The sequence below is a fragment of the Amphibalanus amphitrite genome, unplaced genomic scaffold, assembly GCF_019059575.1.
Source record: "Amphibalanus amphitrite isolate SeventyFive unplaced genomic scaffold, NRLGWU_Aamphi_draft 000339F_arrow, whole genome shotgun sequence".
NCBI classification, from domain to species: domain Eukaryota; kingdom Metazoa; phylum Arthropoda; class Thecostraca; order Balanomorpha; family Balanidae; genus Amphibalanus; species Amphibalanus amphitrite.
This window is the reverse complement of record NW_024881834.1, coordinates 251,564-275,238: the sequence shown is the minus strand read 5'-3', so window position 1 is coordinate 275,238 and position 23,675 is coordinate 251,564. Positions and strand designations below refer to the sequence as shown.

At 47.3% G+C, this 23,675-nt stretch overlaps 2 protein-coding genes across 6 annotated transcripts in view; one reads left to right on the top strand and one right to left on the bottom strand.

Moving 5' to 3' along the window:
• Nucleotides 1-646: 646 nt before the first annotated feature.
• LOC122388923 (tRNA pseudouridine synthase Pus10-like) lies at nt 647-19,362 on the bottom strand. Of its 5 annotated transcripts, none has more exons than XM_043380433.1 (10): nt 19,235-19,362; nt 17,842-18,005; nt 17,410-17,538; nt 16,955-17,092; nt 16,468-16,631; nt 15,962-16,134; nt 9,153-9,278; nt 6,521-6,710; nt 4,925-5,162; nt 647-1,202 (listed from the first exon to the last, which is right to left on the bottom strand). In XM_043380433.1, exons 2-10 carry the CDS (start codon nt 17,950-17,952, stop codon nt 1,023-1,025), a joined length of 1,449 nt encoding a protein of 482 aa, XP_043236368.1. In that variant the 5' UTR covers nt 17,953-18,005; nt 19,235-19,362; the 3' UTR covers nt 647-1,022. The 5 variants fall into 5 exon arrangements, with proteins under 5 accessions (XP_043236368.1, XP_043236369.1, XP_043236366.1 ...); XM_043380434.1 differs by lacking the exon at nt 19,235-19,362 and adding an exon at nt 18,456-18,561; XM_043380431.1 differs by lacking the exon at nt 19,235-19,362 and adding an exon at nt 18,456-18,539 and having other exon boundaries at nt 17,410-17,535.
• Nucleotides 19,363-22,938: 3,576 nt separating this feature from the next.
• LOC122388924 overlaps nt 22,939-23,675 on the top strand; it is a 28,568-nt gene continuing 27,831 nt past the window's right edge. The window contains exon 1 of the mRNA XM_043380435.1: nt 22,939-23,288. Coding sequence (XP_043236370.1) covers nt 23,010-23,288 — 279 coding nt within the window. The 5' untranslated portion in view covers nt 22,939-23,009. The remainder of the gene's footprint in view (nt 23,289-23,675) is intronic.

Sequence of the window (23,675 nt, the reverse complement as noted above, 5' to 3'; positions counted from 1 at the left end):
CGAAGCAGAAACCAATAAAAACACTATTTGTCCATCATTCAACCCATTCACTGTCCCGAGTGTCGTTTCATTCAGAACTCCGTTCGCAGTTAATGGTTTGCCCAGAGGGGTACCGAGGCCGGATGCCGGATACCGAAAACTGACAGGCTCTCAGCCCCACGGGGACAGGAATAGGCGCCAGCCGGACGATCCGCCAGAGCCAGCAGGCAGCTCGAGATAATCCTCAATGTTCGGTCGCTGTGGTCAAGTTCACGGGCTTCGAGCGCCCACCTTCATGTGGTCGTGCGTTGAGATAGGCTGTGCCGCATTACACTAGCGCCTGATGGGTAGGCTGTACCGCGATACTCGATAGAATGACGTGCGCTGCTCCCGCCGCTCATGGAATCAAAGCGCTGATCATGTGCGCACTGTGTTCCCAGAGCAACGAAAGTCGAAACCATGTGCTGTTGAAAACAGTGATAACTGTAGGTAGATCGAATGCCATGTTTCCAGCCGTCAGCTTAACGATGCCATGGGCGTGATTATGGTAATGACGCTATAAGATATCTTACGATGGTTTAATATGACAGTGGTCACAAGACATTCTTCCGAAGGCGAACAGTCATATTGGCGACAGTAAAAGCAAGGTTTTTCGTCATAAGGCAGATTTCATACTCCAGTTTTTTTATTAAAATGTCAGCATCAATGGAAATACACGATGTTCTAGGTCAAGACATGACAGCTTCAACAAAAAACAACATATTCTGCTGCCTGGCACATTTCCGACCCGAAACGCATACTACCCAAATAAAAAGCGACTCGAAGCCCATCCAGGCAAGGTGCACAGCCTCATTTATCAATGCTCACTTCAACCTGAGCAGAGAACAGAGAACAATGTAACAAATCGAGACACAACACTTCACCACGATTCGGTCGCCTGGCCAGCCTGATACGACACATCACGTGACCACTTTAATCCCCAACAACCCTACCGGCGATCGGTCCGCAAATCAAGTGTCCGTCGCTCGCCGAGTATCTTAAAATCACGTATCTCCATCGTTCTCGGGCATGGCCGGCGGCCAGTCGAGCTCGATCGACTCGACGTCGAGTGCGAGTATGTCGAACGTGCCCCCGAGGAGGGTGCCCACGTTCGGCTCGGTGCGACCCAGGTCACCGTGCACGAACTCCTTGATGTAGGTGCCCGCCTGCGTCTGAAGATGCAGCTGAAACGGAGAATAGAATGTCACGGTGTCGGCAGAGACGAGGCGACCGAGAGATGTGCGAGGCGAGGCAACTACTGTCGTCTTTTTTTGAAAACACGCACTTTTATTTAGGGCTTAAACGTCACTGAGAAAGCACAAAAAAAAACACGATAAAGCATTTGTAAATGACTTACGCCATGACAGCATCGTAGTTTTGGCAAAAACAATAAATAAAGACGACGCATAACTTCCAAAGACATGCAACATAAAAGCACACCAACTTACCCGACATGCCATCAGTTGGACGGAAGGAGAGGGATGGATATTTGTTTATCGGTCTCGGCTCAGCGCCTTTACACACCGTGCTAACACGCCACAAAAGGCCGAGGTATGCGGCGGAGATGCCAGCGAGGATTAGCTGGGTCCATGCAGATCAGACAGAGTACTGTCTGACAAACGCGGCATTAGCATCGGTAATGGTAATGAGGCCCAAGATTAATTGTTCTACTGAATGGACAACAAGCCGGCTACCGACCAATGGCCATGACACGTCTGCCATCGAACTCGGTATTTTAGGAATGCTAATTACGAACCAGTTGCAGTGCATCAAGTATCGACTTTGGTGGAGAGTCAATAGAAGATGGACGTTGAGTATTTAAAATAATTAAAAAGTTTTTTTTTCCCTGAGAAGCGGGAAGCTGGAATGCCGATAAGTACTGATGCCACCGATTTTTAAAACAATGGAAAAATTGTAGGGAAATCTTATTTATTTTTCGTAAGTACAAGAAAAAGAAACTATTTGCCTTGAAACATGAGCATTTACAATTCTTTTGTCGGATGCGGTTTGGCAATTTGTACGCTAAGGAATGCGGTTATTCACGGAAAGCCACCGATATCGAACCAGAAGCATTTAAAAACAAGGCTATCCACAAGTGAGCTTTCGTTACGATTGCTTGACGCTATAAAAAGTACCACTACCTTAACGACAATATGCTAATGCAGAGATAAATAGTTTCGGAGATCCGATTAAAATCATATGAAAAATATCAACCACCTTCAAGAAAGCTGGGATTAGCCTCAAAAGCCACATAATATTTAAAAGCAATAAACACCACACCTGCCATAGCTTATTAACGCTTATCACTTGCTGCAGCCGTATACTATGGATAAAAATAGCTTTGATAGATGCAAACACTAGGCGTAAGCCACAGTGATACCTGCTGGCAGCCAATAAAGCGACAGTCTTATATTCTGAGTCTACAGCTGACATTTCACTGTCAACACTTTTGCTCCTCATGGACATCATTGCATGAATGCCTGACATCTTCTACGCCAAATCCCTGGTAGCATGCCTCTCTCCACTTCTGATAACTATTTTCCATGGGTGGCGCTCGGCACATCCCTCGGTGAATGGATGCCAGGAAATGCGCTGTCTATTCACGGCTAGAAACGGCGTTGCCTTTATTCCCGGTAAGAACGACGCTATACTCGTACTATCGGTAAGAGCGGTGCCATTCTCGCCTGCAGATATGTAAGTGCGCTGACGGGGGCGGGGGTGGCGGATAAGGGAAGGGAAGGGGGGGTAGACGTCGTCGGGGTGACGAGAGACGGGGTCTCTCCCGTCGTCGGCTCGCAGGATTAGTCGGATGGCTGTCGGCAGGCCGGCCTCCGACCGTCCCGAGCTCCAGCCCTGACCGACTGAACGAGCCACTGCTCATACCGGACGAGCCGGAGACCATCCCGAACGGACGAGCCGGAGCCCATCCCGGACAGTGGATATTGCAGGCCGCGACCGGTTACCTAGTTCGACCGAGTCGGGTTACGCAAGATGGTATTCCATTGCGATTCGCGAGGTATTTCCAGTATGTAACTGCTTTGGTAACTATTCTAAACGGTTCTGTTCGGCAGCCTTACGTCATGGCTTGAAGTCGGCTCGGACAGACGTGCCCGGACTGAAGACGGCGTAATTGCAAAGGAGTTTTATCGTCACGGCCGGATATGTCCAGTTTCCACCCCAGCATTTTTTGGCTTTAATGTCCCACCCCCTACCATGCCACGGCCTTGCGACTTCTTCCCTTCCTCCCTTTCTTCATATTACATCACACACCGAGGCCCCCTTCCACCCCTAACCCCCCCCCCGTCACGCTCCAAGGAAGAGCACATCCCTCCACGTGCCACAACAACCGAGCGATCCGGAACAGCCGTCTCCTCCCCGCCACACTCCAGTGAGGTGACATCACACCCTCGGGAGACAAATGTGCCCGGTTCCGTGACTGGCGGCTCGGGATGGCTGGCGCGCGGCGCTAACGCGAAATAAATGAGCGGTAAATCTCCGCGCCCCGGCCACAATTCACCAATGACCATCGTTACGGGGACACTAAGCAGGGAGGAAGGTGGTCATGAGAGAGGTCGTCGGAAGGAATCTAGAGGGTCGGTCAAGGACGCGGCAAGCGCGCCACGGCCGGGTCAAGGTCACAGAGGAAAGGGAGGAATGGCCTCTGGGCAACGGGGGCATTACATACGAAAGCCGAACGGATGATAAAAGGAACGATGCGACAGAAAAGGATTATCTCTCATGGCAAAGAATCATTGACTGAAGCTTGGATGACAAGTGTGCTAGTTCAGGAAACCCTCTACACCCCTCCAACCGCTCACCCATCGCCCACCCTCCCCGCTCCCCGACCACCTTCTGGGAACTCAACTAACTGAGCGCTACCGTCAGTGCCACTGGGCAGCCAAAGCCGGCTGTCTGGCTAACGGCGCCGCGGAGACAATTAGGGGATGTCCTTTGACCACAGAACCCGGGATGTCTATTTGTCCACGGCTGTCAAACCGTCCACTCACTACTCAGTCCACCTGTCCACGACTGTCCACAGAAGGTCCTCGGGATACCTTTCGGGGATTCCGGCATACATTTCATACCACCCACCGTTTGCTATATTACGAAAGACTCGACCAATGATGATACGAAGATGAGGCGTCACTTGAGAAACGTAACGAAATTCGACTTCTGCCTAAGGAGATGTCAAACGCCAAACATCTTATAACGAAGTAACTTACCTAACGTTCACAGAAACAACCAAACCACCGACCAAACCAAACATTCCACCGTCATCACACATCGTTCTCCGAAAACAACCCCACAGGGAGGCAACCGCCAATCATGAAGGACATTTCATCGCGTCAGCATGGCCAATTTGGGATGCACCGTTAGTTGAAGCCCCTCTCCTCTTGGGGACAGGAATTCTATCCGGCCTCCGTGTAACTATTGATCACCGAACATCGGTAAAGCCTCTCCTTACATTGGCGGGTAGGCCGACTGGTGGGCCCAAGGACGGGAGAGAGAGACACTGGGCTCAGATGGAAAGCTACACTACGACACTGCTAGGGCTTGATGAGGGTGGCATAGCGCTTCTCGCAGATTTGATAAAGACCATACGAGTATGGTAGGACGGCTCCATTCTTCAATGATTCTTCAATGAAATATTGGTGACCAGTGACCAATGAAAGTGAGCAAAGCAAGAACGGTTCCACCAGAGACGCAAAAGCTAATAACCATGCAAACCACTTGCAGAAACCAGCTCCATACCCCGTGCATAGTCCACAAGCAACCAAAATCTCTCACACCTAGCAAGAAGTAGCTCTTCACCATCAAGCACATCGCAACCCGCCAGCATATAGGCACCTGATCCTTTCCCGTTCCTCATGTTCTCCCATCCCTGCAGCCCCACTCCCACACCCACCTTAAACAGGGTATCCGAGATCGGTTCCGCCTTCATCCAGTGGATCGTCTTCTCTCGCGTGGCCATCGGCCGCCGGTGAAGCACGCGAACCGGCGTCTGCTGGCTGATCACCAGCTCCTTATGGTAGGTGAGGGAGGATAGTTTGTCGGCACTGACGGGGCCGGAGAGACTCTGTACAAGCGCGGTGTACGACTTGGTCTTGTCCTCTTCGCCGCTCTTCAGGTGGGCCGTCTGCTCCCTGTGGGGAGGGAAGGAGGGAGGGGTTAGTTTTCAATTGGGAAGCTCTGTCCCTTGCGGTGGGGTAAGGTAAATTAGGGCCTTGTAGTTCAGAATATAAGACGCAGACCACGTACATAGTGTGTACGATTGAACGATGAGCGGCTTGCCTTTTATGCGATGGCATTACGAAAGATTATCAAAATTCGGCAGCTCAAACCGTGAATGCTAGTTGGTTGAAATATTACGATGCGTTACAGCTATGGAGAATGTTTGTGATTCTATGAATGGTCAACAAAGTCGCCATGAGGATCATCCCTTGATCCCTGGTCAATGCACCACAATAACCCCTGCTGGTACGAAGTGAACATCCAACAAAACTGCGCATGGTTGTATCGCTCGAACGCCAGGTAGACACTAAGACGGAACGCCAGGGGTCTTTAAGACGCTGCATCGACCGAAACGCTATTACGCCCATTTGCCAATGTCGGATGGGTCTCAGATAAACAGAGTGCAAGGCCGAGTAAGCATTCCTGATCGTATTGTAGCGTCCCGAGTGGTTTATGGCCAGGACGATTGTGGAGTTCGATGTCTGAGGGTGGTGGCACATGAGCAGGGAGGCCCACGAGGAGTACATTTTTGGGATAACTGCATATTAACTTTGGGCTGCGACAAACACAAGTCTCTAAGAAGGACAAACAGAATTATGGAAACAGAAGAATGAAAAGTAACGCTCAGTCTGCAATCTGCGTTTAAATACACAGATTATTCACACAAAAATGCGGGGCTATTTGTACATACAGAACAGCGATAGTTAGCCAAGGAGTGACCAGAGATAAGAGACATAATGGTGTTTGAATTTGAAAGCAGGAAATGACGGTCAAACCGGGCATCGTGTACAGACATGACTATTTTTCCAGTAATGTATGACTTAAGAGTCATGTTACCTTTTCCTCAAGTTATAATGAATATGAAATAATATTTTCGCATTGAAAAAGGTACCACTACGAGTATCGAAATATTTGCTATCAATTTTTCAATATATATCACTCAAGAAACTCCGAAAATATTATTTCATATTTTTCCAGTGACAGTCGCTTCCCATTATCTTCTTAAGAATCCATCATACCACCAACTCCGCCCAGCTTTACAAATACAACTGCCAAATACTTAAAAAGGATATCCATAACCTGTTTACATTGAAGGTCAATGAACAATAGCTTCTGATAGTTTGCTGCTAATCCACCCTTGAACAGTGGCCTAATGCCTAGTTCAGGGTCCGCCCCTGGCCGCAGCAAGGGTCACTAGCTCAAGGTCCGTCCCTGATCAGCGACCCCTACCGTCCCTTCCCTCCGACCCCTACCGTCCCCTCTCACTAACCTGGTGACCATCTGCAGGTCCCTGACGCGCACCTCAGGATGCGCAGCGTTGATCTCCCGCTGCAGCTCCAGCAGGTCCTTAGGCGTCAGCAGCGTGACGTGCGGGTCGGTCAGCTCGGCCACGAACGGCCGGCCACGTCCCAACGTCCGCACGTCCACGTCCTCACGGCCGGACGCCGAGAAACGCACACCTGGCGGAACAGGGGGGGGGGGGGGAGGGACGGTCAGAGGGGGTCGTACTAAATTCAGCGCGGAGTTATGTGTTGACGGTGTGTTATTGGATTTAGCACGGTAAGTTACATAACTGGGGAGGGCAGTAGCCAACCGTCACAACTCACAGCCAAATTTAACTCTCATCCTCAAGACCAACCACATCTAGTGATCTGCAACATCCTTTTGTGAGTCGTACTAGCTGTTGTAACCAACCACGGCATAAAAACAATAAGACTTCCGCTTAACACAACGCAAAATTGAAAAGGACCTGTTGCTCCACACGAAAAAAGCGACGAGTTTGAGCTCATGCGCGCATTTATCTCTGTTTACCATCAATCAGCTAATTCCTAGCATCGGCAAAAAATGCTTCTCAATTCCGCGGTAATCAGCCACCCCCACCTATGATGACTGATGCCTTCTGTGATACGCCCCCACATACCAGCTCATTTCCACGTAATAACAATGAACTGTCGGAATCATTTGACGTTTGGCTACCGGTTTTATGCCCAAGTTATTTGGTATTTACACCCACTCAACAGTTTTATAAGAAACGCAATTACTCATCATCGGCATATCTTGAAGCATAACGCAGTGTTCGACTCCAAGCTTTTAGGGGAAAGGCAAAAGATTGAATATGAAAACTAAACATATAAAGCTTCTTGAAACAAAAATATGAAATCTGTAAGCATTAACATTCGAAGTAAGCCTAAGAGGACCATAACAGCCAATCAATTAACAAACATTGAGCCTTCCTCGAGGTTTTCGTGCAAAATGACAAATGTCTTTCATACTATGGTTTATATCGGACATAAAACGGCAAAGCCGGTCACGGTCATAACAAAGCCCCTCAGGAATGACACCTTTGATTATAGGCATAAACAATAAGACAACCAACGACTTTAAAATACATACACTTAAATCAATAACAACAGGTTCTATATGATCCAGCAATTCAGCCTTGCTTTCAGAACAAGGAGTATGCGGAGGTGTTCTTTCTACGATTTGAGGACTAAAACTACTGAGCACTGAGATACATTTTGCCAACAGTGGCAAAATAACGCGAAAGGAGTCTCGGATAATAGCCTTTGTCATGCAAATCAGGCAACCATTCAGAGCAACGATCTCCAACAAGGCCTCACGACGAGGAAACCTTGGGCCTGTATCGATGTTCCGTCAGAACTGCATCTGAGACGACTTACAAATGTAAAATTAGCTTTGAAAATAACTAAATGCAGGTAATTACGGCCAAAACACCCAGGGTGGACTGGAGAAAATGAGATAACCTCTACCCACTTCAAATAATGAGCCCTATCGATATTCAAGACGGGCGTAAGCCCGAATCCCCACCTGAATCTGGCAACAAGCTACTAAAATCAAAACAACGCCCTTCGGCTCAAGGCGGTGAACGAATTTGTTACAAAACATTGCAGGATTGTAGTGCTGGCGTGCATAAACTGAACGTAATGCTGCGTTTGGATTATATGTTTCCATCAAAGCTTGGACGGCCAGTATAACTGTCGAACAAAAAGTCGTTATAAAACGTCACAATTGTAAAAATATCACTCCTCCACCAAATACCATTCTTCCGTACGGAGAATCTCGAATCATAATCCGATTTTCTGCCGTACAAAAATAGCTCCTCGGCGCTGATCCCCCATGATACGACTGCTGAATGACGCGACGAAATCCATCATACTGTCCTGTCGTTTGCAGTCAAATCCGTCACTTGCCGTGGATGTAAAGCCGACGGGACATCTCTCTCCTCATGTCAGTCCAAGTCATAGGCTAGGAACGGAAGATGATGATGTTTGGTTTAAGGGTACCCAGACTTAACTAGGAATCTGAGGAGGGTAGCGACTACGGCGGGATGGACAGTGGATGGTGAACAAGCGGGCGGACGGACAGCAGGCAGGAGGCGGGAGGAGTACAATGCCTGCGATCGAGAGATGTCCAATCCGGCCTCTCCGGGCGTCGACAGGCTCGTGACCATCGACAGTCGCCGTCGCCACCCGGTACCATGAATATGGATCGGATCGGCGGCACGAGCAGCTTGTGACGCGGCTAACAGCTTGAGGACGACACCGGCCGAGAGTCGAGACCTTGGTCTGGGAAGTCCGAAAGAGCAGAAAGGTACGGAACGAACCGTACCAAGCTAAAATCCGGTCATGTCAGCTTCGAATCTGAGTGAGTCCTGTCTAGTCCGAACCCTGTCGGGTGTTGTATGGGTCCTACTCCTGTCTAGTCTAACCTGTGTCTATGCGGCGTCCTGTAAGATCTAGTCTGGGTTCCTTCCAAGTCTGTGCGTCACGTGTCTTCACGGGTTCTATCTTAGTCCTGCCAGGTCCTGTACGGGTACGGCCAGTCCAGCCAGGTACGGGTTCCAACTTCCAATCACAAGCCTGTACTCTGTCTGTACTCACCGGCTGACCTGGTGATCTGGACGAGTCGGTCGGTGATGCGCTCCTGCAGCGAGGACTCTGTGCGCCGCGCCCCGTCCACCGTCCACGGCGTCTGGCTCATGGTGCGGCTGTACTTGTTGTAACGGCCTGACGGCAGACGAGGGGAGACGCAGAATGGTTAGCGATGGAAGAATACTTCTGTATTATGGTAAAAGGTAGCACCATATTCACAGCAGTCCCTTTCGTTAATACTGGTCCCAGATCGCTTTAAGAAAATATCCGAGCGGCATTTATTCGGTCACAGAAAACATGAAAACAAGCTGAGAACGAACCCAACTTCCAACAACTCAACAGTAGAGTTCGAGGTAGCTAAATAACATTCATTTTCATTACTCCTTTATCCGAGATGAAGCCGCCTACGCGTCTTCACTGGGTGTCAAAGTCAGTGACGTTAGAAACGACATTTTAATTTAAACACGGTCATAAATCACCGAATAGATCATATATTCTTTGCTGTACAAACATGACCAAAGCAAATCCGCTTGTGGTTGCACCGTCAGCAAGATACAATACATTTAAGGAGCCATTTATGGCCAAGTAAAGACTTGAGCGCGGTTTCTGAAAAATTCACGCCCACTCCAAGCCTACCTCACAACGCTAACAAATAATTATACAGGTTTCCAGCTAAGATGATTAGCTGGGTCTGCGGTTTCCAAAGCTCCGCAAAAGTCCAGCTAAACGTCGGGGGTAATCTCTTAAAACGAATTTGAATATCTTTTGGAACGGATAATTCAACGGCAAGTGACCTTCGCTTTTATAAAAAGACACTTAAATACTCTTCGATGACATATCGCACGTATTCAACCACCGCAAACCTGTCTGACCATATAAGACCGCATCTCAAATCACAATACGGAGTCGTAATGTATGAGCTGCGTGTAAATCTCAGTGCTCAGATTCCAACATAAATTTACTGTCGAATCGCAAGCGAGTAGGGGTAGCACAAAATCGGCAAAGCGATAAAAGACAGATTTCAATTATCTCAGTGCAATACGTAGCGACTACACAGCTTTTCAAATCCAAGTCAGAATGCGAAGAACCAATAAAGGCATTCAACTAAGAAATGTGTGAGAAAATATGACTGGATTTGGAATGAGTAAGAATGTGCTAGAACATGACGAAAGCACGATTATGCAGCGCCAGCGTGATAATCGCCAGCGACAGCGAAAAGTGTCTTTCTCAGCGGCGCGTTACAAAGAACGCCCGGTGTCACAAAGATCACACATTGTGGACTGCAGATACTCTGCGGTGCAGGAGACATTAAGGCAGGCAGGTTGTGAACTCAGCAGCGACGAGAGTGATTAAAAATAAGATCCCATCTCTCATTACGCATGATTACGGGTGGATTCACAGGAGAGCGTCTGGTTGATTATTATCAGAGCAGGCTTCATTTAGCATACTATTTTAGGCAGATATAACCGGATTGTACGTAGTTTCGAAGTGATCAGAAATCCTAAATCTGCAGCATCCATGCTCTTGGATCTTTATGGATCATGGTTTGGATTATGCGAGAAAAAAATCACGCACGCCAGGAATTATTCATCAGATACTGAGCATTATGGATTTTAGTACCAAAAATGTCCATGATTATGTTGAAAGCAGAGCTCAATCTTCTAAAATATGCTTTACCATAGACGGCAGGACACAAGAGGAAAAGAAAATGAGCAAAACTATGCACACAAATAAACAAGCTTGATATACTTCACCCATTAGTTTCGACCTCAAGAGTAGGGGAACGTTTTTGCACGTGCAGTGCTAAAAGCACATTTTAGATGCTCGCTTAAGCTAAACAAACACTTCCTCACGGGACGTTCCAGGAGCATTTGCGCGGCGAATTTCACGACAGTAAAACATACAGCAGTTTCAAGGGTGAGACAAGAGCTTTGCGCAGTTGAGCCATGCCCAGGATTCGACGACCGGGTCAGTATTAGACGCGATGGACTAAGAATATGCGGAAAAAAAGAGGAAAGAGCAAACCACTGATCGCCTGCTACCATTTGGTACTTTGCAATTTGTTCAATTTGTGGAGCCTTATTTTGCCTGAAAACAGTTTCGATGATATCCAACAACGACGCGAATCGAGCAGATAAGTCAATAAAGCTAATGCCGTAACGCCGACCCCAACCTTCATGCCAATGTGGAGCCACATCCTTTGCAGTCCCAGTGCTAACTGCTAATATCATACGTTCGTAATGCAGTTCCTGGTGGCACGGACCCTTCGGTAGCCATTTTCACCAGCTACCATCAATGAGCTGTGGCATCAGCAGCAGCTATCGGTATCTAATGGAGACCCCAGCCATAAACGCTCGTCGGATGGCGATGTACCGTGTCCGTGAATATTTTTCGGCATGGTCGCAGCGCCGGCAATGCGGATTGAATGGAGGACTAGTGGACTGGAGGATGGTACAAATATTGGAGGACTGGGGGAGGATGAACACTGACACGTCTTCACTCGGCCGTGAAGTACTGTCCGCGTCAATAATGGTAATATGACTAAACTTCGTGAGATTTAATACCTCCGTCTAGGGAAGTAGGTTTGCGATGGAGCCTGGTACGAGATAGTTCGAGGAGCTTATGTAAGCTTGCCATAAGCCTATGAGCTATTAGCGTTACCATTTTACATGGAAAAGTTGACATGGTATCCCGTATTCTCTTTGTTGAGTGGGTGGGATCAACTCAAGCAAAGACTGACGAATCTTTAACCTTCGCCCCAGTGGGGGGGGGGGGCATATGCTACCACCCTGTCGCGTTTTTTGCGTATAGATAAAAAACCGCGGCGCGCAGCGCCGCGCCGCTTAGCATAGCTTTTCGTACATCAATTTTGGACAATGTGTGAAATTTTTGACCCCAGGTCATGTCAGGTCAGGTCACCAGGTCAAGTTAACTGACCAGGCCTAAAAAAAGTTTGCAATCATGTCCAGCCTGCAGTGTTTGTCAGAAAAGTTTTAAACTTGGTTGATTGCATGATGTTATGGGCGCCTACAATTTGTATATCTCGGATTTTTTATATCCGTGACCTAAGGTCAGGTCAGTGGCGTGACCTTACCATTATAAGTCAATGGAGAAAAATGAAAATGCCTCTAGATACGTGTGTACGCTTGGGAACAGTCCAAATATTTCAGAATCACAATGATTTGGACCACCCGTGATGACCACGGTGTCATTTTTGCTGATAGCCTCTACAAAGGTCATCCGAGGTCATTTGAGGCTACAAACAGATTTTTGCCAATAACTCGCGATTGGAAAGAGATAGAACGCTGGGGATGGCTTCATTGTGTTTGTCTTGTTGAGACGCATCGAATGATATGCAACATGACCTTTTCCGGTCAGGTCATGACCTTGACCTGAGGTCAAATTTTCAAGTTGACCTTTCAAGGTCAAATTATAGTTCATTCGACGCGTCTCGGCGAGAGGAACACGATTCTGGCAATAGAAATGTCGTGGCTTTTTCTAGTCAAAAGTTATTGTCGAAAAACACTTTGCGAAAAAACAGCTATTTTTGGAGTTTTTGCCCTCTGGAGGCTAAACCGTTGACCTGAGGTCAATTTTGATGATGACCTTATCGAAAGAAGAATTCGAAAGCTATCGATTGCTTTTCAATGCGTTTTTCTAGCTATCATAGTTCCTGAGATATAATCATGTTTTCTGAAAAAGATAATGACATTTGGCAAATTTTGACCTTTGATGACCTCCAGTTACCCCAATATTGCTCCAAGATGAAAAATGACCGAAATACTTTCAAACGTACGCATTGAGAGCTATCGACTGCTTTTTACCGCGTCTTTCTAGCCCTCTTAGTTTTTGAGTTAGAGGTGGGTGGTAACATATGCCCCCCCTCACTAGGGCGAAGTTGGCTGAGACCGCCACTGGGGCGCGGGTTAAAGGGACCCTCCCACCTTCAAAAAAGTTTATGAATTGGCATGAAAGTGATGTCGCTCGGTTCAGAAAGAGCGAAAACGAATATCTACCAAATTTCACCGAAAAATATTCACCGGTTTTCAAGATATTAAACTTTTACTTTTGTTTACTTTTTTGGGATCTCCGCTGTTTCTAGCGACTTTATTTTAGAAGTGCGGCATTTGCGGCAGATGTTGCGCGCAAATAGCATATACCACCGCGTGCTACAAAACGTTTTAGTCAAACATTTAAAAATCGTTAGATATCTGCGCTGACGTCACACATTCAGAGGGGTATTCCTAAGCATTAGCCCCTCTGAATCAAAATGCTGCAATTTTGAAATTCAATATTTCTGATTTAAGGCATTTCTCGATGTTGTGAGTGCCGAAACCGGTAATTGTGAGCCAGGGACCCCATTTTGGCTATCTCAACTCAAATCTAATGTTAAGGTGGGAGGGTCCCTTTAAGGGAATAAGCTCGAAACTCCGTGCAGGAAGCAGCAGCCCTTCTCTACTACAAGGCCCACCAGCTTACAGCATCTACCTACTTACATTTATAAAATCACCGACAAATCCGGCGTAGCCAGTAAAAGCCGCCTTAATAAAACATTAACTACACCGGGCTGGTTGGAAGGAATGTATTGGCACCGGCTTAGGCCGGCGATTGTGGGAGGGGGTTGTCATGATGAGCTCACAACCTTGGGCTTCTAATCTCTGCCGGTGGACACGACCGGGCCTGGCGACCTACGGCGGAGCGGTGGGCAGGGGACTGTGGACAATTGATGGTGGACAGTAGGTGGTGGGTAGGGAAGAATGGCGACAAGGGAAGTATAGGTAGCAGTCAGGGGCGGGGGAGGGGTGGACCGGGGGAGGGGTATTTATAGTCACCATGGGGTGGCCAGTGGACACCGTTCCGTGCTTCTATCCTCAGGATACTGAAATCCTTCTCCTCCACGCCCCAGCCCCCTCCGGGCTGGACAGGCAGCTTTATCTCATGCAGGCTGCTCCCTTGGAGCGGCACCGCTGCTCCCGAGGGAGCGCACCCCGTAGCCGGGTGCAGTGAGTACCTTGGGGCTGGTCGGCCTGTCTTTCGGGACGGGCTCAGCCCCGGTGACTCGCTAGGGTGTCTGCCCAGACCAATGTCTCCCCCTAATTCCTACCTTCCTTTCGGCTCTGAAATGGTCTAATTGGACCGAAAGGGCCTAGCCCAACAAAACAAACAAATGGACTGTGGACGATGGATGGACGGTGGATGATGGTCCGTAAATGGATGGCGATGGACACACGCTGGACGGAGTGGAGGTGGACGAATTGTGGACGATGTAAAGCTGATTGTGGATGATGGACGGTAACAATTTCCGAAAGGGAAGTCTTATTATAACGATTCAGGATGGACGGTAGAGGCCCCTTTCGCGAAGCGAACAAAGCCCTGTCGGCGCCAAATGCCTACCTCCCAGGACGGCTCGGTCAAACAACACCAGGCGTAACACGGAATTTATCCGCTGTCGCCGAGCGATGTCGATCGGTAAGGCTGGAATGCATGTAAAATGGAAACACGAGGTACGGTTAGTGAACTAAGACATGTGACGTCATCAGAACTGCCAATGACTTCGCTCGAAATGGGGTGTCCTGCTGCTTGAAAGGTTTTATCAAGCGTTTTAAAAAGAATCCTGGGTTAATAAACCATCAGATAACGAACGAAATATCAATTGATGCAGCATAGCGCGATACAAAGCCCTAAAAGCACACCCATTGAGATGAAAGCACCCTTCCTCATATGAAATCCTCAGGTACAGACGCTTGGCTGTCGGTTGAATGCACGATTGCGCCACCATTACCGTAAGTTTCCTGTTTGTTAGGAACAGCGCCCTCCGAGATTCACACACAGCTAAGGAGGTGATCTGCGCTGAACTCGCTGAAACAGCGGGTTTTGATAAGAGTCTTAGCTGCATGCATGAAGGTAAATGATGTTCGAATTGTCGCATACTTGATACACCACGTATGATTGCGACAAGAATTAAAAATAACAATGCCGCCCCTGGATCCTATCTTTTTTCCAGCTGATACTGTTGGTACTAAAACACGCCCAAAATGCTACAAACGAAGCAAAAAAGTTATATCACATCAAACATGTGATAAATCTGTTATCTAAATAATCTATATTACTATGCGAATCTATCCCCGCGTTCGATGTCTCTCGGACGGCGAAGATTCAACGTCGTCCGGCCAATCCCGTCCAAGGTCAGCGGGGGCTCGGCTGCGGTTATGGAACGTGATTGGCCGGGCGGCGTAGAATCTTCGTTGTCCCAGAGACATCGAACGCGGGGTATGTCTTCTCCGCTCTGTTGGTGGTGGAAGCGCATAAACAAACGCTACCTCTGCCCTCTACCTATGCAACTCAGCTTCTACGACCCGTAACGAGAAATCACAGGTGGCGTTCGCGAGCTCGCTCGAAGAACTTATATTGTGTTGGTATACAAATGGCACATACGCAGTGAAATACACAACATGCATGACACAATGCAGCCACAGCCAAAGACTGGAAAGAAACACAAACATGCTCGGCAAATTGGATTGGACAGTCCAAAAGCCAGCGGCGCCGCCATTTGGAGCACTGAGGTGTTATTTCAGTCGCCGGTCGACAGGCGCACTCGACATCTCTGGTCTCAGATATCTCCGGTATTTGGTGTCCGTCACTGTGTCGTGTGATTTTTAATTATGAGGAGGAGCGGAAAGGAAGGGAAGCGTACCACCACCCTTCTCAACCAGGACGTACGTAGTGTACAAAACGTCAGGTCCAACAAGGGCCTCTCCATCCCTCGCAACGGCCGGCCAGCACCACCCTCTCCCGTGCATCCCGTTCCGCCACCGTACCTGCCACAAAGATGGCGTTGCGCAGACAGGAGAGCTGGTAGGTGGGCGGCGCCACGGGCGGGCCGGGTGGCAGGCGCAGGCACCGCACCAGCGCCGCCTCTGGGGACGACTCGAGTGTGCTGTCCGCCGTGGTGCGGGTGACCGGGCCGCGCAGCTCCGGGCGCAGCTTCGAACTGAGGGTGGGAGGAGGGCACATGGTGAGGGGTCACAGCTGGAGGGAAGAGGGTAGAAAAATAAGCTTTACATCGTTGTTTAGAAGGCTTTAAGATTAAACAATCATGATGATGGTTATCAGCTTGAAAACCTATTCAAGCACTCAAAGAGACCCAAAGATTTGCCCAAACTTATTAAATGACCACCATCGGCAGCCAGCTCCCATCACTTCTAGCAGCTAACGTACAAAACCCACTAACCCCCAGACTCACATGACCCCCATCAACATCTAGCTCCCAATATGACTTCCATCAGCTAACGTACAAAATCCACAGATCCGTCCCCTGACTCACATGACCTCCATCTCGCGCCGGTCGCCGCGGTACGTCATCTCCACGTTCACCATCAGCTCGGAGTTGTAGCCGTTGTCGGCCGACTTGCCGCTACCCTTGGCGATGGAGCCGTTGATGAGGTGCTTCCAGATGTCCTTCAGCGGTAGCAGGTGGAGGAACTTGACCTGTAGCAGGTGCAAAAAATGGTCAGCACCAGCGGTGATGCGTTGGGCGCAAAATAGTGTGTTCAGATTAGCGTCTACCTGTTTGCAGACCTGCTGACAAATAACACAGCTGAAAAACACGCAGAATCGGTGCAAAGTACTTACAAACCAAAACAGCCAATGAAATATAGGCAGCATGAAAACGCTAAAATTCACGCTGCCGCCGATCACCCAGCGGATCTGTCGCCTGCACCATAAGAGACGATACCCGTACTCTGTCCGATCTCCGATCTCTGTCCGATCTGTCCGATCTCCCGTAAGTCCGCTCCACCCCCTCCCCTCACCTGGTCAGTGTAGCCGGCTATGGTGCGGCCGAGGTGCACGTAGATGCTCTTGTCGCGGACCAGGTTACACACCGGCATCGACAGCGTCGTCGTGAACACGGGGTCGTCGTAATCGGCCTCGGTCAGACTGGTCACCGCCTGAAAACCGGCATCAGTTCAACTGCATATTTAGGGGCCTGATTCAGAAGATACCAAGACAGCAATGGTGCATTGAACATGTAATACTACCGTCCACTAATTCGAACTGGCAAGCTCACGGAAAAATAAGCATTTAATTCGGAAGTTGTCAGCTTAAGTAGGTAGCAAAGCTTTAAGAGTGAATGGTGCATACACATCAATACAATTATGAATGAATGAAAACATGAATGATTGGTTGACTGAATGAATGAATGACTGAATTAGAACTGTCTCAGATGCTACCAGCTATTCCTATATATTTGATGCAACATGCTCACCTTCATGGCAATATCTTCAATGTCACCTGGTGCCAGAACACCAAAGCAAAAAATACACAGCTCTCCTTTGGCCTTTTTGGCTGGAGGCTCATCATCAGCTTGTGTAGCATCAGACTCAACAGTATGCTTCTGAAAAGATATTGATTCGAAATGTGATGAATAAATACTAGCTGGATGTCATAACTGCATTGAGCAGCTCTAGCCTGGGCCACAAATATTTGATTCACCTCTATGAACCACCTTTAGCTTAAATAAGAGACTGCTTGTTTGGGCAACTCCTCAACCTGTCATTTGTCCTGTTCCAAAGTTCAAGTAAAGTGCTGACAGCCTGACAGACAAAGCTGTAAGAACTTAGCTTGAGTTAGGGTGAAAAAGACCATAATAGGCACTGGCACATGCATGACAGTCAAGAAAAGATGAAGACTGACTTACCACATAGTTGTCTAGCACTCTATCACCAGTAAACCTTCTTGCACAGCGGACACAGCAGCCAATCTTCAAACACTCCTCCTCCACTTGAAGTCTCAAAGCCTCCTCAATCATAATGCTGGGTGCTGTATTTAACCAAGATAATTGGGCACAAACCTCCAATAACACTGCAAAAAGAAATATTTTTTTTACAGATGAAAACAAAACAGGGAACTTCCCAAAATGCAAATGATCATCACAGGACAGCAACACTGACACATCCCTATTCACACAAATAGAGATGACTATTTTTCACTGATTCATCTCAAACTGGAGTTTCAAATATTTTACGTTTAGTTGCGCGCGATACTTAGATACGGGAGGGGGAGCATTTGAGAGGAGCAATTATGTAAATGATAGTGGCCACCCTTTAAATCATATTTATAAGGCTGGGGCTTAGTCCCTCAGGTCAAGGTAACAAGTGGTGATTCTGATTAAAATGCAATGAAGACTAGAAAGTACATAGAAACACAATGCTGATGCAGGATCAACCTACAGCTTACCCTGGATTTAACACAGTGGATATTGATAAAAATAAGGTTTATGAAGAACTTAATTAAAAAATAGAGTTTACCTACCACTTTACCGATACAAATTAATATTTTTCCACTTGAACCACGTTAACCAAACAATAAACCACACTGAAAAACGCCATTGCGGACGCATTGCGGACCACCTTGGAAGGAAAACGTGTTCTTCTTGCTATGCTTAGGCAGCTAGAAGTAGCGATTAGACCATTCTATTGGTCACAAGCACAAAAACTCGCCATTTAGTGTTCATTAAAAGCCAAACTGTGTTAACTGAACATTATAAAGCATGACATATTTGAATCAGCTGCGCCACTTATGGCTTGCCAAACACCTTCCATATGGAGATAAGTTTTGCTCCTACCACTGAACTCTATGCTCCTGCCTCCTACCCACTCAATTTGAGTTTGATTTTGAAGATAATTGCTTATACCTTTCCCTACTTCATTGTTTTCATTTATGTTTAGCGGGAAAAAGGTTAAGATTTATTTCATTTAAACTAAATCAAGACAACTAAGGGTTATTTATAAGAAAATTAACACTTTTCTAGGATCTCCATTTCAGCGATGTAGGAAAAACTTCGAAACATTCGCGCCATGTGTAACCGTAACGTGCGTTCTCGCCGAATCCGTATGTTTATTGTTTTTTATCCGCATGTGAGTTATGTGGCTTTTTATCCGTCTAGTATCTAGATTTGGGAAACTCTGTGTCAGTATCAGCGATTAACGAAAATATTTATTTATTGTATCTCCCTTGTGCTTGCGTACATCAGTATTCCAATCCGCATTCTGAATCAAATCTGTCGATGCTGTAATGTTTCTCGCATTTACCGTTTCAGTTTCAGCCGGTGTTTTTATAGGTATGCCTTGTTTCAGCTTTGCAAACGATCAGCCATCAGTTATTTTAATCACTAAACGGAAGCTTTGCGAACCAAGGCACGAAACCATGACTGAAACCCAAACGCAGGCCCATGTCGTCCCCTATCTCCCTGTGTGTCCAAGTGCACAGATGACGTCACACGAAGGGGCGGAGTCGGGGGCGGAGCCTAGCGCAACGGCCGCCATATTTGAATTTGTTTTATAAGAATGTAATCTATATTTTGGCTTTCAGTCAATTGTTATCGATAGTTTAATGAACGGTTAGCTGTAATATAAGTGATTTTTAAAGAAAAAACACATATTCTGCTTGCAATTTCGACTTGAGTCCGACCCGCGCCTAGATTCGAGCGCGCGACCTTTGGATCACGGTGCAAGCATCCTAACCACTACACTACCGCGGCGGCGCAGCGGCCGGCGGAAGGGAGGCTGCGGAGGCATGGGGGCTTTTGTACGCATTTTCGGAAAAACTAATGGGTTTAGTGAAAAACTGCTCTTAGATAATTCAAAGAAAAATGTCTCGTCTTTCCGATGATGCACTTAGTTTTGTGCTAGCTCCAACACAGTTTGTTCTACAGCGCTTCAAAAATCGCCCATTTACATGGGACTCAAACGGGGCTTCAAGACTTGCCCCCAGATGACGTCACAAGCTGACGTCACGATCAGGTAGAATCGCCGGACGACCCTACCTGGTATATAGGGCCTTGCCCAAACGTACCTACTCACAAGCAGGGGGGTTCGCTCCCGTGCCTTCAGCATTACGAAAAATGGAAACAACCCGTGAGCAGCATCAGCGCTCACGCACATGTTCAAGAAAAACAACGTGTAATGGACTGCTAACGACGGCCCTCTCCACCAATCAGCGTTCGGCATCTCGAGCGCTGATTGGCTGGTAGCAAACGCGTCATATGTGGGTCTCATTTTTGGCGATCAGTGAACGCGTTATTTAATACACAGTGGCCTATGGAGAATGGCACGCGGAATTGAAGGTGAGTGTTTTATTGCTTCGTACATGCGAATGGGGGTATTTGAGTGGCATTTGACACCATTTTCGAAATCTACAGTGAATTTCTGATCGAGTTATGTATATATTTTTATGAATTTGACAGTATTAGTGCTACATAGTCGGTGTTTTATGTTGGTGTTGTTTCTCTCGACCTTTGTCTTGGACTTTTATCATATCTTTTCTCGAAAATGCTTGCCATAACCAGGTCTAAACTGTGTCTGTATAAAGGGAATATGTGTTGAATATGAGGAGAAAGAAGTAATGACCATTCTGCCTCTCAAACTGCCAGAAGGTGTGCTTGTAAGGTGATTGAAACTGCAGTACGGGTTGCAGATGTGGGTTTGACATTAGCATTGTTGTTGTATGTAACCCCATTTGCTTTAATAAAATGGCAACATGGGGTTATGTACCCACTATTGCACAGCCTGGTATCAAGCTGATTGATATGTGGAGGATATAATAAAAACTTTTCTTAAGTGAATAGGAACGTTGCGTCTGGTGACTTATGTCAAGTCATTTAATGATTGTGATTGTAACTTTTACTTTAATTATTATTGCTAGTTTTGACCTTTTTAATCATCAAGTTATATGTGTACCAATTTCATATGCCTGTGTAATGTCTGTGCGGCTTTGTGCAGTGTGCGTGTCTTGAAACAAACCAATTTATTTTGTACCTTTTTGTACTTCAACAAATGTATGTGAAAGGACAAAAATGTCATGTCTATTATCATTGACACTACTACAGCTAACGTTGCCTATATTCCTATCTTTCAGAGGCATTCAATTCAATCTGCTTTCCGGTGCAGTACCTAGGAGGCTGCAACTGAAACTCACACAAAGGCAATCAAGTGTCACTTCATCAGCCTACAGCAACAGCCCATCTGTAATCAAGATATGGATGAAGTGGAATAGAAGAACAACCAGTTCAAACATGAAAAGATATATTTTGTTTTGGACTATTTCTTAGCATAACAGAACAGCACACTTGCTGCTTTTTATGTTTGCCCTGTGTGCAGTTTTGAATAATTTTAACTATGAAATGCTTTTGCCAACTCTTCTCTTTACATACGATTCCTTTGTCATGCATGTGTAATTTTGAGTTTACATGCATGATGCATGTTTCCCCTGGCTTCATAAAACTACTTGCAAGCTTTTGTTATGGACATTGGTGCTACCTATATATGATGCTTCAGATGTGTCCAGTAGTTGATGAAGGGAGGAGAGGAGTAGGACAGCTGATAGCTATTACCAAAAATATGTGCTTGTCTGCACTTTGGGCTGTTCCATCATATGCAACTTCTATTTACTTCCTTGAGTTGTTAGAAACACGTGATCTTTTGTTTCTTTCCTGTGCGCCCATTCTTTCCGTAGTGTTATAAACGTCAAGTTTGAAGTTGGTATCCAAGTGAGCAAAATTTGCATTATTTCAGTCCGTCTTGAATCATTCGTCTTGAATTATATCCCTAACTGACATCCTGTTATTTGTCCTGCAATGTCTGTGCCTGTGTCCGCCCTTACCTCCGGCTCCAGCCTCCAACCAGCCCTGCTGAGTGCTGAGCTCTGTCGCCGGCGCGGTGTGTCGCAACGTGCTGTTTCTCCACTCCGAAACAGCACCAGCCGACAGCTGCTAGGAATCGTCCTGTGCCATGCGCTATGCGACACAGCAATTGTAAGATGCAGGTCACATTCGGACTGATTGGCTCCGCGTATGTGCATCCGGCCGGGTGCTAGTCGATATCAGGGACGTGGGTCGGACTGTTGTGGCGGCGTGCACTGTGCTGGTTGAAGTTGTTGTATTTCTGTTAGTGAAAAGCATTAATACATAACCGTGGCCGCAGCCCGCTGTTATTGTGGATTTCAGAGGGAGTGGCCAGTCAGGAGGGCCCTCCTGGCCCTCCGGCCTCCATACCCACATGCAGGTGGGTATGGATCCAGTGTCCAGTGGGATCGGCTAAGATTTCCGGCGATTGATAAACGCTTCTCATTCTATGATAGTAAACCTAGTCCTATTGAGTTATGAGGGGAGGTCACGTGAGGGGCCTGGCGTTACTAAAGTCTTGTGAAAACACAACACATACGAACGGTAAGAAACCGACAGCTCTTCTTTCTGCCAAGTGTCATCTTTCTGTGAAGGATTTCTTGGCACTGAGTGTTCAGAAATTGCGTTGTTTTTGGACTGTGTAGAGGCTCACGAGCGACAGTATAGGTCAACAACCTGATGTACCTTAAATATGCGACTTGTACCAGAAGATCCAGCTTGATCAAAAGATTGGACATGTCAAATTTCAGCTCTTTAGCTCAAAAGAATTCTGAGCTGTCGTAAAACCGTCAGTGTGGCACCATATCGCCTTCCCGCGCGGTCGGAAGGTAAAAGTTCGCCGGCTCTAACTAAACAAATAGTCGTCGTATCGCAAATTCATTGACGGCGTTCGAAGCGTCGTTCAATTTACTTTCGAAACATATCCTAACATTAACATTTAACTGCCTAGCGCAATCTCCAACAAGCAAAAGTTCCGTGCATTCATCCTCATACATTGTTAGCGGCCGCCGGCCGCCGGCCGCTGACCCACATTCGCGTCATCAGGGAATGCCGCAACTAATTTATTGTTTCCAACTTTTTTCCCGGAGCGTTCTACCTGGTTAATATAGCCTTGCTCACAAGTCACAATTATCGACTATCGTGCACGTTTTATCTTTCGCAGGCTCCGACGTATCGGATTCGGGATGCATCAGACGTCAGTCAAACGGACGTTTCGGCCAGCACCTAATGACAGTCCCCAATGGACTCTTGTCTTGTCATCGAAATCCCCAATGGACTCTTGTGACCGAACGGCACCCCCCAGTCCCCACCCTACTCTGCTCCCCTCTCCAGTTCCCCGCCACGTTTGTGATCCTCCAAATACCCACCTACTGCCACAGGAGATCGGCTACGTGGCGGAGACAGACGGAATGAAACGGACACCCCCCGACCCGGTGGCCACACCATACTCGGCCACACCCAGGGTAAGTGGCCACACCGACTTTCCCGAGCGTGTCGTCAACCATAAGGTATGCCTCGTCAGTTCCATGCATGCTATTTTTCCGTTTTCCCTCCGTTTCCTCGAAATGTTAACTTGTTTTTGTTTTGTTAGGTTATGCCGTTTCGGTCTATTGAAACCATTTCGGGGTCATGAGATTTATAGATGCAATGCAATGTGGGGGGGGGGGGGGGAGGGGAGGGGAGGAATAGGTACTGAGCTTATACCGCTGAGACAGGAAGCCAATTCACTCAGCGGAATGTAATACAAAAACAATGTAATCACAGACAATGACAAACAATGTATTGTCATTGTCTGTGAGAATAACGAAATGTCTGACTCTTCTAATCACTCAGCGGACCAGCGAATTCAG